Source organism: Macaca thibetana, chromosome 6 (genome assembly GCF_024542745.1).
Source record: "Macaca thibetana thibetana isolate TM-01 chromosome 6, ASM2454274v1, whole genome shotgun sequence".
Lineage (NCBI taxonomy): Eukaryota > Metazoa > Chordata > Mammalia > Primates > Cercopithecidae > Macaca > Macaca thibetana.
In genome coordinates this window covers 49,663,430-49,675,864 of record NC_065583.1, presented here as the reverse complement: position 1 = coordinate 49,675,864, position 12,435 = coordinate 49,663,430, and the positions used below count along the sequence as shown (strand labels likewise).

The 12,435-nt window shown below is 53.5% G+C and overlaps 1 protein-coding gene across 5 annotated transcripts in view; it reads right to left on the bottom strand.

The window, feature by feature from the left end:
• Positions 1 to 11,662, bottom strand: part of ACSL6 (acyl-CoA synthetase long chain family member 6) — a 62,504-nt gene extending 50,842 nt beyond the window's left edge. For 2 of the 5 annotated variants that reach the window (XM_050792780.1, XM_050792781.1), the window contains exon 1: positions 11,523 to 11,662. In XM_050792780.1, the coding sequence (XP_050648737.1) occupies positions 11,523 to 11,571 (49 nt within the window). In that variant the 5' untranslated portion in view covers positions 11,572 to 11,662. Of the gene's footprint in view, positions 1 to 1,808; positions 1,899 to 11,522 lie in introns of those variants that run through there. The other 3 variants (XM_050792785.1, XM_050792784.1, XM_050792783.1) reach the window with 2 other exon arrangements.
• Positions 11,663 to 12,435: the final 773 nt, after the last annotated feature.

The following is a 12,435-nucleotide window of genomic DNA, read 5'->3' as shown; positions in this document are numbered from 1 at the left end:
TGGTGGGGGGGTGACAGGAAGTAGTGGGGAGTAGGGGGTGGGGATGCCAGCTCTCCGGCACTGAGAGCGACTGCACCAGCCACCCGGGATATTCTGCCTCCAGCCGCTCCCAGGGGCTGCCTCTGCTCCCCACCCCCACAAGGTCACAGTCACAGCCAATCTACTTGGGAAGAGGAAAGAAACAACACAGTTCCAGATAAAACATCTGCTTAGGGATGCTCTGGGGAGTGAGGACACTCTGGACCAAGGATCAGAGCCAGCAGGTGGAAGATAGTGGCTGATCTCCACCACAAGACCCCAGGGCAGCACACCAGCCCTGCTGTCAGGCCTGCACTAAGAGATATTGTTGCCTGGCTTGCACAGGAATGGTCACCCTGGAGCCAGAACTCACACCCTTGCCTATTAGGATCAAAGCTGAGCTCTGAAGTCCTGCAGCACCTCTGCCAGACTGAGAGACTGAGGTCCCAGGGACTCCCGGAGGTCTCACTACTGCAAGATCTGTGAGGCTTAGGGCTGTGGGTGGCTACTTCCATAGCATTTTCACTCCTACTTCCAGGCTAACATGCGGCTGAGCACACAAATATGATTACTGCATATTTTGAATTGGACATTCATTCTGATCATAAGACAGACAGCTAGACTCATGGTGGCACCCGCTAATAAGTAAAAGACAAGTCCAGGCCACAGGACCCAGCTTACCACTGCCCCCAGGCCCTACCCACATCAGGTGCTTCTGGGCAATTATGAGTCTGCCTGCACTGGGCCACTGTCCATCCAAATTTAACCCTGCTCCCTTGCTGCAAGAATGTCCCAGGACAGGACCCAGTGCTCTGAGCTCCCTCTTGAAAGGTGTTTGCCTAATTGCCTGGCAAGTCTGGAGCCCACAGGCTTGCAACACCTTCCCTGGAGCTGATAACGGCTTCCACTACTCACCCTACCATCTGGGTGAGCCATGAGGAGAGCTTCCTGCCTCAGCGACCCTCATCTGGAACTTGGCCCTAGCTTCCCCCAACCCACCCTGATTAAAATGAACAAATATCTGAGGACCCCCGATCAGCCCACAAAGTCACTTCCCCTTTCTTCTAGGCAGGACCCTTACTTTTCTCCAGATATCTTCAGAGATGTTTTTAATACAAAAGCTTCCTTTAATGCTTCTCAAGGCAGTCTCTGGGGCAGGAAATCCAGTGGTCGGTGGGAAATCCCACAGAGTGCCAGAGGCATAGAGCTGAGGGAGTAGTTTTGTCCTAGGCAGTGTGCAGCCCAGTCACCAGGTTAAGAAATGCACAGCCTTCACTGTTACACATGTGCAACCCTGACCTGCAGAGGTGCAAACACAGCAACCCACACTTGCCTAACACCTACCTTCTCCACACAGGGATTCAAGCTTGTCTCTGCTGTGAGAGAGGGGCTTGCTCTCCATTTTCCTCTTGGGTTTTAATTAGATTCGCAGAACCACATAAGACCAGGGCAGAAATAGAGCAAAGAGCCTCCCTGACTTGGAAATTGCCAAGTGAGACCCACTGTGCATCCCCCATGAGACAGAGGTCCAGGATACGATATGGGATTGCCAGGTTACATGGTGGATCACCTGCCAAGCCTCCCCAAGGAGCCTGATCATAGGTCTGATGGTTCAATTAAGCCCCTTGAATGTAGAAAGGCCCAACTAACGCTGGCTGTGACTGAGCACTTTACAGAGCCACCTGTTGCAACTAGCCCAAGCTCACTGTGAACATGCCTCCCTTTAGCGGCCTCCACCGCCCGCTGGCCTCCCCATCTTCATGACAGTACCTCTCAAAAATCTCACTTACCCTAAGCCCCGCTCAGGGAATCTGGGTCCACATTCCTGATGCTAACACCAGGAAGCCAGGCACAAACAATGCTTTCAGGAACTTTAAAATACGAATAGCCTTGAGAAGAGAGGAGCAAACAGATACACAGTGTCTTTCACACGCTCTGAGATAAAGGTTGTCCTCACCATGAATCAGGCAGGACAAAGTTCTCAGGGCAAAGAGGGACAGCAGGAGCTAAAACAACAGCAGTGGTCCCTTTGGAAATATTTACAGGGTATGACAACCAGGACTGATGGTGTGGACAAGTTCAGTTCCTTCCACGCCAAGCCCTGGGACAGCAGGCAGGACCCTATGAATACTGACCAGGGCCACGATCACCTCACAGGCAGAGGAACACTCCCTGGCCAAGTCCTTCTGTGCAGGAAGCCAAGTCCTGTGGCTGTAACATGATCCTTTGCCTTCCCGGCCATGTCCACGTTAGGACTGCTGGTGTCCTGGCCTCAGGAGCAATGATCCATTTCTGTCACTGGCTCAAACTTAGGACACACTGCAAACTAAGCCTGAACCAGTAAAGGGCATATGGGCTGCTCATGGCAAGGCCATGCACTCAGAGCTCAACTGCAGCTGGCTGGGGTACAAGCACGATGGGATGCAACCTCCTCCAGCTAGAGGGAAGCTCCTTGAAGTAGGAAGGGTCCTGCCAAGATATGGTTGGGGGTCACTAAGGTGGGGGGAGCAAGAGAGGGATTTGCTTGCCTGCTTGTTCACTTAGGAGCCCTGCTGGTCTCCTGTGGACATGTGCTAGGGGAGATATGCCCAAAAGATAGAACCTGAGACATCCTTAGCCAGGGAAGGAGAGCAAGGAGAGGATCCGAGCTGGGTGGGAAAGGGAGGAGAACAAGGCTATAGCAGAGTGACAGAAGTGTGTTGGTAAGTCACAGGAAGAGCCTGTAAGATGTTAGGGCCCCTGGCAGGAGCCCTCACACAGTGGCAGGAAGGAAGCAGAGGCCTGGCTGCATTGAGGACGGGGGCAAGAAGCTGAGGCTGGCAGGATGGCACTTAGCTGTGGGGAGAAAGGACAAAGATGGTGATGGGTACTGTATATCTGCCTCATGCCTTCAGAGTCACAGCCCATAAGCTAATGGCACTCAGCCCTGGGGGTTTGGTATGCAAAAGTGCCCCAGGCAAGCTGTGCTCCTCCACCCTTGGCAAAGGGATTGCTGCTGCAGCCGGGATCCAGCATGGCTCCTTCACCTACCATTAAAGAGTCACTGAATGTTTTTGTAGACTAGAAAGTGAGCAAGACAAAAAGAGTTTTGCCTTTGGTTAAGGGTGCATTTTCTGGCAAATCTGGTAAATAGCTGAATATTCTGGCATCCCCATAGTCTGACAAAATTCCTCTTCTGAATGCCACAAGAAGAAACAAATCTGAATTTTCTCCAGTTTAGCAAAAGGCTGTGCTGGTCAACAGGAATCTGCCACCTCCTGAATCTCCGCTCTGGAGGTCAGGCAGCACAGCAGCTGCAGCCTTAAGCTGCCCTCCCTCCAGCAGCAAGCGGTCAAGTTCTGCTCTTGGCCTGTGAGAGCCTACAGTGTCCACAGAGTTAACACTAGACTGGAGCAGCCCAGCCCTCAGTGGGCAGGGAGCACTGGGAACTCAGGCCTCCTTTTCAAGGCCAGGATGAATGGGAAATATGCAAATGGCCATCTCCCAGGAGCGGCAGGGGAGGGCCTGCTGCTGGCAGGAGGGCATCACTCCACTTGGGTCTGTCACATGAAAGGGTTTGTATTCCTGCCGCTGGCCGGCTCCTGGCCAGGCTGGGGCTGTTCTCACCAGAAAACAAAAATGTCTTTCAGACCAAAGCAAAACGAGGCCCCAGCTGGCCCAGGCAGGTCCTTGGGTGTTGTTCACACTGACCCACTGTGAACACCCATCACTGGGGCTCTCACTTTGCCCCCACTGGAAGGAACCCACCATCTTTGGAGAGGCAGCTGGGGGCCTCGGTGGCTGCTGAGGAAAGCACTATGTAAGGTCGGGGGGATGGAGGTGGGATCCAGAAAGAGGGTCAGCCCCCTCTGAGGCTCTGTTGGTTTTGTGCTTTTCAAAAATAGTAGTGGCTGAGTCTGAAGTAGCACCTCTTTTTTTGTATAAGGAAACTTCAGTCATTCTCACAGTGTTGATGGTAAACATGGAGAAAGAAATGGGAAGAAAAAAGTGCTGGTACATGAGAAGACCCTGCAGTGCACAGAGAAGACTTTTAAGAATGGAGGCCACGTGTGTCCTCTGCCTGGTGCCCACAGTCCTGCTGCCGCAAGTGCCCTCGAGCTGGGGGTGGGGATGAGGGCGGCCCAGAGCCCCGTGTGTGGGATCAATAGCTTCCAGGACTCGGGCTCCTTCTTCAACCAAGGCTCTATGCCAAGGTCAGGCTTCAATCTTTTTTTTTTTTTTTTTTTGCTGACTTTCAGCAGACAAAGCACTGCTTCTCTGACACCCCATTGTCACCAGGAGTTGCCCATTAACCACAGCACAGACCTTGTGCCCTGTGGAGCATGGATGCCACTCGGACTCCCACTATCAGGAGAAATAGCACAGCAAGATCTCAAGCACATATGTGGCCATTGAGCCTGAGAGGACATCTAGAACAAAACCACTTTGGAATTGATTTTAAATTCCAATAGGTGGGTTGGTGGATGCTCCATAGATCTCCTGAAATCCAAGGGAGATATGTCTTGTCAGCCTCTGGGGCCAAAGGAAACTACTATTCGTTTGGGCCACACAGTATCTTCATGAAGCCAAGGTGCCAGGCATGTCTCTGTGAGAGGTCATGGAACTGTCCAGGGAGCAGAAGCAGGAGGCAGAGGAGACAGGACCCTTCAGAGTGATCTGGAAAAGTTGGCCCAACAGGTCATAGCCTTCCATATCTGGTCTGCGGCAAGGAGATCAGGGACACATGCACCCAAATCCCCTACCAGCCTACTGGATGGGGGAAGGCCCACCCTCCATTTTTCTCTAAACCCTCCCTGCCACAACAGACAGACCTAGGCTTAGGGGAGTTGGCCTGCAGAATATGCATGAGTTGGCTGGGCGTGGTGGCTCACACCTATAATCCCAGCACTTTGGGAGGCTGGGATTTTGAGGTGAGTGGATTACCTAGATCACCTGAGGTCAGGAGTTTGAGAACAGCCTGGCCAATGTGGTGAAACCCCGTCTCTACTAAAAATACAAAAAAATTAGCTGGGTGTGGTGGCAGGCACCTGTAATCCTAGCTACATGGGAGGCTGAGGCAGGAGAATCACTTGTACCCAGGAGGCAGAGGTTGCAGTGAGCCGCGATCATGCCACTGCACTCCAGCCTGGGTAACAACAACAAAACTCCATCTCAAAAAAAAAAAAGTTTATATATATATATGCATGAGTTGAAGGTGTCCCCAGAGAATCACATCCAGCCCATCTGCTGGAAAGCACAGTCACCATGAACACTGAAGTTCTCCAGCCACTAAGCCAGGTCCTGGGGTCTAGGTGGCTTCATGCAGCATCAGCTCTAGTGGCAGGGCAGAGTGGCCAGAGCTTTTGCCCCTTCCAAAGCAAAGGGGTCACTGCAGGCCTGGATGGGTCTCCACTGAGTCCACTTTCTCCATACTGACAGTTGCCTTCCTCTCACTGGCCGAAAGGCCTTGCCGTCCAGCCTCCAGCCAACCTCCCTGTCCAATCTCACTGGCCAGCTCACATCCCACCTTGCTGCTCTCTGTCCCAGCTCTGACTGTCCTTGCTGTGCAGCCTCAGCTGCCCTTTCTATCCAATATCTGGTTGACCTCACTGTCTCTCCCAGTGACATTTCTGCCTATTTATCAAGCAGGATCTGCAGTCAGTGTCTAGAATGGTCTGCCGCAAAGATAAGGCTGGGACAGGGGTGCATGGGCAGGAGGAGTCCCACAGGGGAGTCTCAGCCCCTACAACAGTCCATGAGTTGGTGGGAAAAGCAGGGCTTTGTAGCAGGACTGAGTCTTGATCAGTCACTTGGAATCCACATCCTGCACTGCTAGGCCAGGCTATGCTGAGAGTGAGGTCGGGTCCCAGGCACTGGTCAATAGGATCTGTCTCAGAGCTGCCCAGTCAACCTGGGCCTGTCTACTCACTCATTTATCCAATAGCTATCAATTACTAAGTCTGTTCCTGGCCCTAATAGGCGCCAGCCCACATTTGCTTATAGCAGGGGCTGAGTACTAAGATGCTGATTGTTCCGTCACTGGTCTGGCTTCCTGCTCTAAATTCCCAGGAGACAGTGATCTCGGAACACAGGCTTAAATGGGCAGATGGCAAATCAGAAGCCATTCCCAACTCCCCCGGACACCCCCTACTAAATACCTGGATTAGGTGCAGAGAGAGGAAGGGTGTCTCTGGGAAGAGTTGGCAAATAGGGTCAGGTGGGACTTCTTGGGATTTGAAATCCTTCCAGCTCTGAGAGTATTGGTTGGGTCTCAGAATAGATAGCTCGGCTTGGCTTGGAATTTCTGTTCCAATCCACTTCTCATCTTCCCATTTCTGCCTGTCCCAGGCCCCAAGATTCACATGAATTAGGAGCTACACAAAGGAAGTAGGCCCGGGAATAACCACGCCTACCACGGATCTCCTGGGGCAGCCGAGCAAATGATCAGGAACCACCCCTGGGCATCCTGAAGGACAACCCCAAGGGCTCAAAGCAGCATCTCATCCACAGCACTCCCCTAACCCCACCAATCTGGGGACCCAGTGGATGGTTAGTGGGAACTCTGGCGAGGTCAACGCAAGGAATGGGGCCATCACACCAGACCATCCAGTGAGATGAGGACCTTGACTGGGAATTCCTCTCATCTAGGCTTGGCAGAGTGGCCCAAGCTCCCCATCTATCAGGAGACTGGAACCTTGGAGCTCTAAGGAAGCAATAGCCCTCAGAGAAGACTCTCTTCCACAAAACCGGTCACCCAGAAGCTGTGGGTTCACTAGTTCATTCATTCATTCAGTAAACACTTCTGGAGCACCTCCTTCTGTTCCAGGCTGCACTGATTCTCAGCACTCGGGGTTCTCCAGTGAAGAGTAACCTGGCCCTGCCTGCAAGGAGTTTACACCTGCTTTTCCCTACTGCTTCTAACGTATTGGCGTCATCCCCCAGCTGGGCACAAAGCCTGGCATCCTAGCAGGAGCACACTCAAAATCTATTGTTTACTGATTGACTTGTGGTAATGAAACAGCTTATAAAACATATTATTAAAATAAATTACTCTCAGGGAATTCTTTATATCATTAGTTTATGCAATAAACACTTATGTACCCTGTGTGCCCAACTCTGGATTGGGGACATAGACATGAGATACCTGGCCCTGCCCTCAAGGAGACCATGGGACTTGTGGAGGAGGCTTGTGGAGCACAGGAATAGTGTCACCTTGGTCATCCACATGCCCAGTTCTACCCATACCTCCTTGACGCAACCACTGCACAGAATAAAGCCAATGCTGCTTGGCCTGTTATCCTAGGCCTGTAGAGTCCAGCTCTGGCAACCTCACTGGCCGAGCAGAATTTGTCCTTCAACTTCATTCAGATTCATTCAGATTCCTATTGCCAATCTTCCCTTACACAGGTCCCTTGGCCTGGAATGCCTTTTCTTTCCCTACTCCCTTTCTGATGTCAGAATCCTGGATCCTCTTTAAGGAAAGCCTAACACAAGTTATTATAATTGTAGCTAACATGGCTGACTGATCATGCCTAGTGGTCCCTTCCTGGACTGAAAGTCTGAGAATGTGGCCTGACTCACAGCTGTTACAAGTTGCTTCACCACTGAACCTCTTTGAGTCTCAGGGCCTCGCCTAGGTAATGGGGATAACAGCCCACAGTGTTGTGGGAGGATGGAAGGAAAGCTCGGAGAATCATAGACAGGGTGCTTGACACATGGTAGGTGCTCAGTGAAACAGCAGCCAAGTCAGCCTGTTTGCAGCAGCTAATCCCATAAAAACACCCCTCCACACACACCTAGTACTTAATGAGTATTTGAATGCCTACTATGTGCCCAGTGCTAGCTGGATACACAGCGTAGCTTCTGTTATACAAAAGCCTGTAACTTTTGCCCATTTTTACAAACAAGCCAGAGCCTCGTGATCACTCACCCCATGTATGGGACAGTCCTGAGTCCCATCTGGGGCTGTAGCTGAGCCACATCCAGCCTTCCGAAGGTCAACCTATGAATCTTTATAATCACAAGGGGCAGAACCCAGCTGGAGAGCATAATGACTGGGTTCTGCTGCCCCCTGGTGTCAGTATGCTCCTACCATACAGGCTGGAGAGCTGTGAGAAGGTGCTGAGGGCAAAATCCTGCTCCATGCTGGTGCACCCTGTACAAATTCAGGCTTCGTTTGTGAGGCATGTCCCCAGCTGGCCACAGAGCCACCTGTTCTGCCTGGAGCTCCACCATCTGTCCCAATTCATAACTGCCATCTCCAAACCCCTGGGGTGGCCCTAGACCTCAAGTCAGCTCTCTACCCTAATGGGAGCCCAGAATGGGGTAAGGGGAGGATCTCATGGGCCTGAACTAAGCCAAAGTGTGCAAGTCTACGCTTGCCCTAGGCATCTATAACCAGGAGCATGCCAAACCATTCTTTAGACCGGCAACCTTGTCTCACCCCACCAGGGCCAGCCCCACTTCTCCTAAGGCAAAGACCAGGGGTGGGGGCTTATCTCTTCTCCTTACTGGAGCCCAGCCTCAACTCAAGCCATCCTTGGGCCACATCTATTCTTATCCATAACATCATAATGACCTCCTACTACCCTCCTGGACTCCACTCTCTTCCTCTTGACTCAGCAGCTAAATGGAGGGCTCTTCTGTCACCCAAATAAAACCTTCTCCAGAATCCTCTCCCACAACCCACATTGCTCAGACACAAGACCCTGAAGACTCAGCCCTCATTGCAGTTTTTCCACAAACTCTGCTGGTTTGGCTTCCCCCACTAGGAACTTGGCCTCCCTATCTCTAACAAATTCCCCTGAATACTGCAGAAGCCCACTCAGAGGTCACTGATGGCTGGGTATATGATGGAACAGATTGGACCCTGCAGCATGGGACTGCCTTAGCCTAGAGGAAAGTGTGCCCTTTTATAAAGTTATCCACCAAGAGTGGGACTTCTTTCTACTTTGCACGAAGGTGCTGTATAGGCAGGCAGAAGCTCCAATCCACTGCTCCCATTGTCCTCTAGGTGTTTATGGCACTGAGGGCATGCTTCCCCAAACCAGACCTAGCATCTGACTCATACTGGACTTATTTTACTTGTCTCCTTGTTTAGTATTCAGCACACAGGTGAGATCTGGACTGGCCCAGGACTCTGCTGGCCTCTCCAGCAGGCAACAGGACAGACACAGCCCAGAACAGATGGCTACTCCCCCAGACAATCAGCTCCTCCTCCTGGTACATGCCACACCCCCATCCCCGACTTCATGTCATCTCTCCCTGAGGGCCCTTGAGGGAAGCCCTTGCCTGGCCCTACCTTGTCTCCCTAGGGCCAGGTTAGGTGGCAGAAAGCACATAACTCTACTAAAGAGAGACATTGCCTCCTGTTACTGGCTGAGTGGAAGGGATCTGGCAGCTGCCATGGGACCATGGGACCCTGGAGATGACAAGGCAGAGCATGTTCTCAGGTGTGCTCACAGAACTACAGCTCTTAACTCAGGAGTCTCTTCTGCCCCCAGAGAAAGGCTGAAGTCTCAAGGAGGATGGACACATAACTTAAAATGCCCCAGCGTTTGTCTGGGGTATTTTATCCAATGAGCACCATAGACCAGCCTCAGCCTCTTGCTTTTTGCATTGAGAAGCTTGGCCTCTGTGGAAGCAGCCACTACCTGCCCCAAGAATCACTCTTGCTTGACGGTTCTGAGGCCTGTATAGTCTCTCAGCAAGGCAGCCCCCAGTTTTCCCATTAGAGGAGGCAGCTGACCACTTTAGGAAATGCTCCACAAGGAAACAGGACTCCACTTTGAGTCAGTGCCAGCTAACCCTGCTCACAGACAAGGACCCCACATGGTGAGGGACTTTTTCTCACAGGCTGCTGATGACCCCAGTCACAAGTGGTCCTGCAGTTCCTAGACACCTCCCTGCAGCCACAGAAGACCAAGTCTTTAGAGAGCTGACCTTGGACCCATGGCTGGGTGGGGGCTTCCTGACAGTAGGGCAAAGGGGTCCTGGCAGTGGGGAGAGGTTCTGAGACCATCTATCATGCAGGCATTAAATGGTGGCTGTCACGACCACCATCACCATTATTTTAATTATCCTTGCCCTTTACCTCCAACCCCAGCTCTAGCCCTGTCCTTGCCTGCTGGATGTGCCTCAGGACCACAGTGCCCCTGTACAGCCGGTCACAGACACTGGCAGACAGAAGGAGCTTAGGGAGCTGAGGGGATTAGGGAGGCTTCACTCACTCCCTCAGCTCAGAGGAAGTGTCCCTGTGGCCTAACTCAAGGCAATGGTAGGGGTGGAGGAAGTGATTACCTGGCTCACCAACCCTCCAGGTTCAGGCCTGAGCCAGCCAAGCTCTTAGCATTGGTTGATCAATTAAAACCTCGAATGGAATCCCAGTCTGCCAGATATCCATGTGACATTAGGCAAGTCAATTGACCTCTGAACTCAGTAAAAAAAGGGATGGTGCCACCGACCTCCTAGGATTTTCCATGAATATTAAATAACACGTACAAATTATCAGGTAAGGATTTCAAAAGGGTCAACTTCCTCCCCTTACTTGGTTCATAAAGAGCTTTATTACCACTTCTGATGGTGCTGTTTGAATGTGAGATCATAATAAACACTAACATTCATAGAGCATTTGCTGTGGACTAGGACAGGTTTAAGGCCAATTTAAGGATCAAGCACTGCACATAAATTATCAGGCTGAATCTGCACATGGGGGTGGGGGTGGAGGTGGAGATCCTTTAGTGGTATTATATTCTGGAGGACCCCAGGCTCAGAGAGGGGAAGTAGCCGGTGCGGGTAGTAGAACTGGCAGAGAAAAGGGCCTGTGGTGAGATTCCAGGTGTGGGTGTATGGGGGGTTGGGGGAGGTAAGTGCGGAGGCGGGATCCAGCAGGGCTCCTCTTAGCCCCCTAAGAAGTGCAGTGATGAGGCTGACTCCTGTGAGCTGGAGGGGAGGGGTCTGGAAACAGTGAAGACACAGCAGCCCTGGGCAGAGCAGAGGAGTCAGGTGAATCCTACTTTACAGAAATCTTGTACTCTGGCTGAAGGACGGGCAGGGAGGGGTCGTGAGGAAGCCCCTCGCTGGGATCAGGAAGCCCAGGTCAGTCCGGGTTACATAGCTGACCTGCTGTGGGACCTCGGGGACCAATACCCTGGGTTCCTGGTCCCAGGAGATGGACAAGGACGCAATGTCTGTCCCTGGCCTTGGCTCGGCCTAATCTGATCCGCGGATGGTCCTTGCCATCAGGGAAGGGGGACGCAAGAACTTGGCGGGGGTTTATAGTGGGTCGCAGTGAGCAAGCCCCCATCTCCCTCCGCAGACCCAGGTGCTCCCCAAACCCGGCCCGGAGCCCGCGAGAACTGCGGGCGGAGGGTGTACCTAGGCGGCCCTGGGGACCTTGACGGGACAGCTCAGCAGCCGGGGATGGGGGCTTGGCGGCCGCGGAGATGTAACACCCCCACCTCAGTCGAAGACCTCATAGCCTGCGGGAGATGGGAGTTCGGGACGCGGACAGGACGGGCACTTACCTACGAACAGCCAGAGGGAGCCCCCCGACACGAGGAAGAAGGTCAGCATGGCGGTCAGCGGGGCCCGGCCCGGCCTCCCCGGCCCGCAGCCCCGCAGCCCAGCAGCCCCAGCAGTAGCCGCGCCGCCGCCGCTGCCGGGTATTTTTAGCCCCCGCCCTCCGGCTCCGCAGCTCCCGCCTCCCCGCGCCGCTGCGGAGACGGCTCAAGGGGGAGGGCGCAGCGCACGCTCGCACCCGAGCCTTACTCCCTGCCCAGCAACCGGGCCAGGTCTGGGGCTTGCCCCGCGCTGACCGCGGTGTCGGAACCGCCGAGCTCCCGGGCGGGGGAGGGGCCCGGCCGCAGAGCGAACCAGCCCTCTCCGGTCCGCTCCCCAACGTCAGTACCTGGCGTTCTGGGGAAACCGGCTGGAAGGGGGAGCACGGGCGACGAGCGCTAGAGCGTGACATTGAGCCCACCCCGCCGCCACCCACCCCATCAACGAGCGACCCTGCCCCCGCGCGACTAGCAGCCTGGGTTTTATGGCTGGGCAGGCTCGAATGGCAGCTGGGTCGCGGTTACCTGTCCTAGGAGGTGCACACTCCTGTGGGCCGGTGCCCGTTGACCCCAACGCCCCCTAGAACCCGAGTTTGCAGACATGGGGAGCCTCCGGGTGCCACCTCTGCAAACCAGTGAGGAGAGGGAGTGGCAAGGGTTCATCTAGGCTCTGACAAATCGGGCAGCTAGACCAGATAGTGCTCAGATCATCTGGGGACGCACGAGTTCAGGTCTGAGGCTACACAAGGTCACAGGAGACTCAGTGTGGTCACAGGCTGCCATATGTGTTCACCAGTAGTAACATGGTCACAGGCAGCCACATGGAATCACAGGTGTCTCGTAAGGAAACAGACAATCATGGTCTTCATACACAACTGTA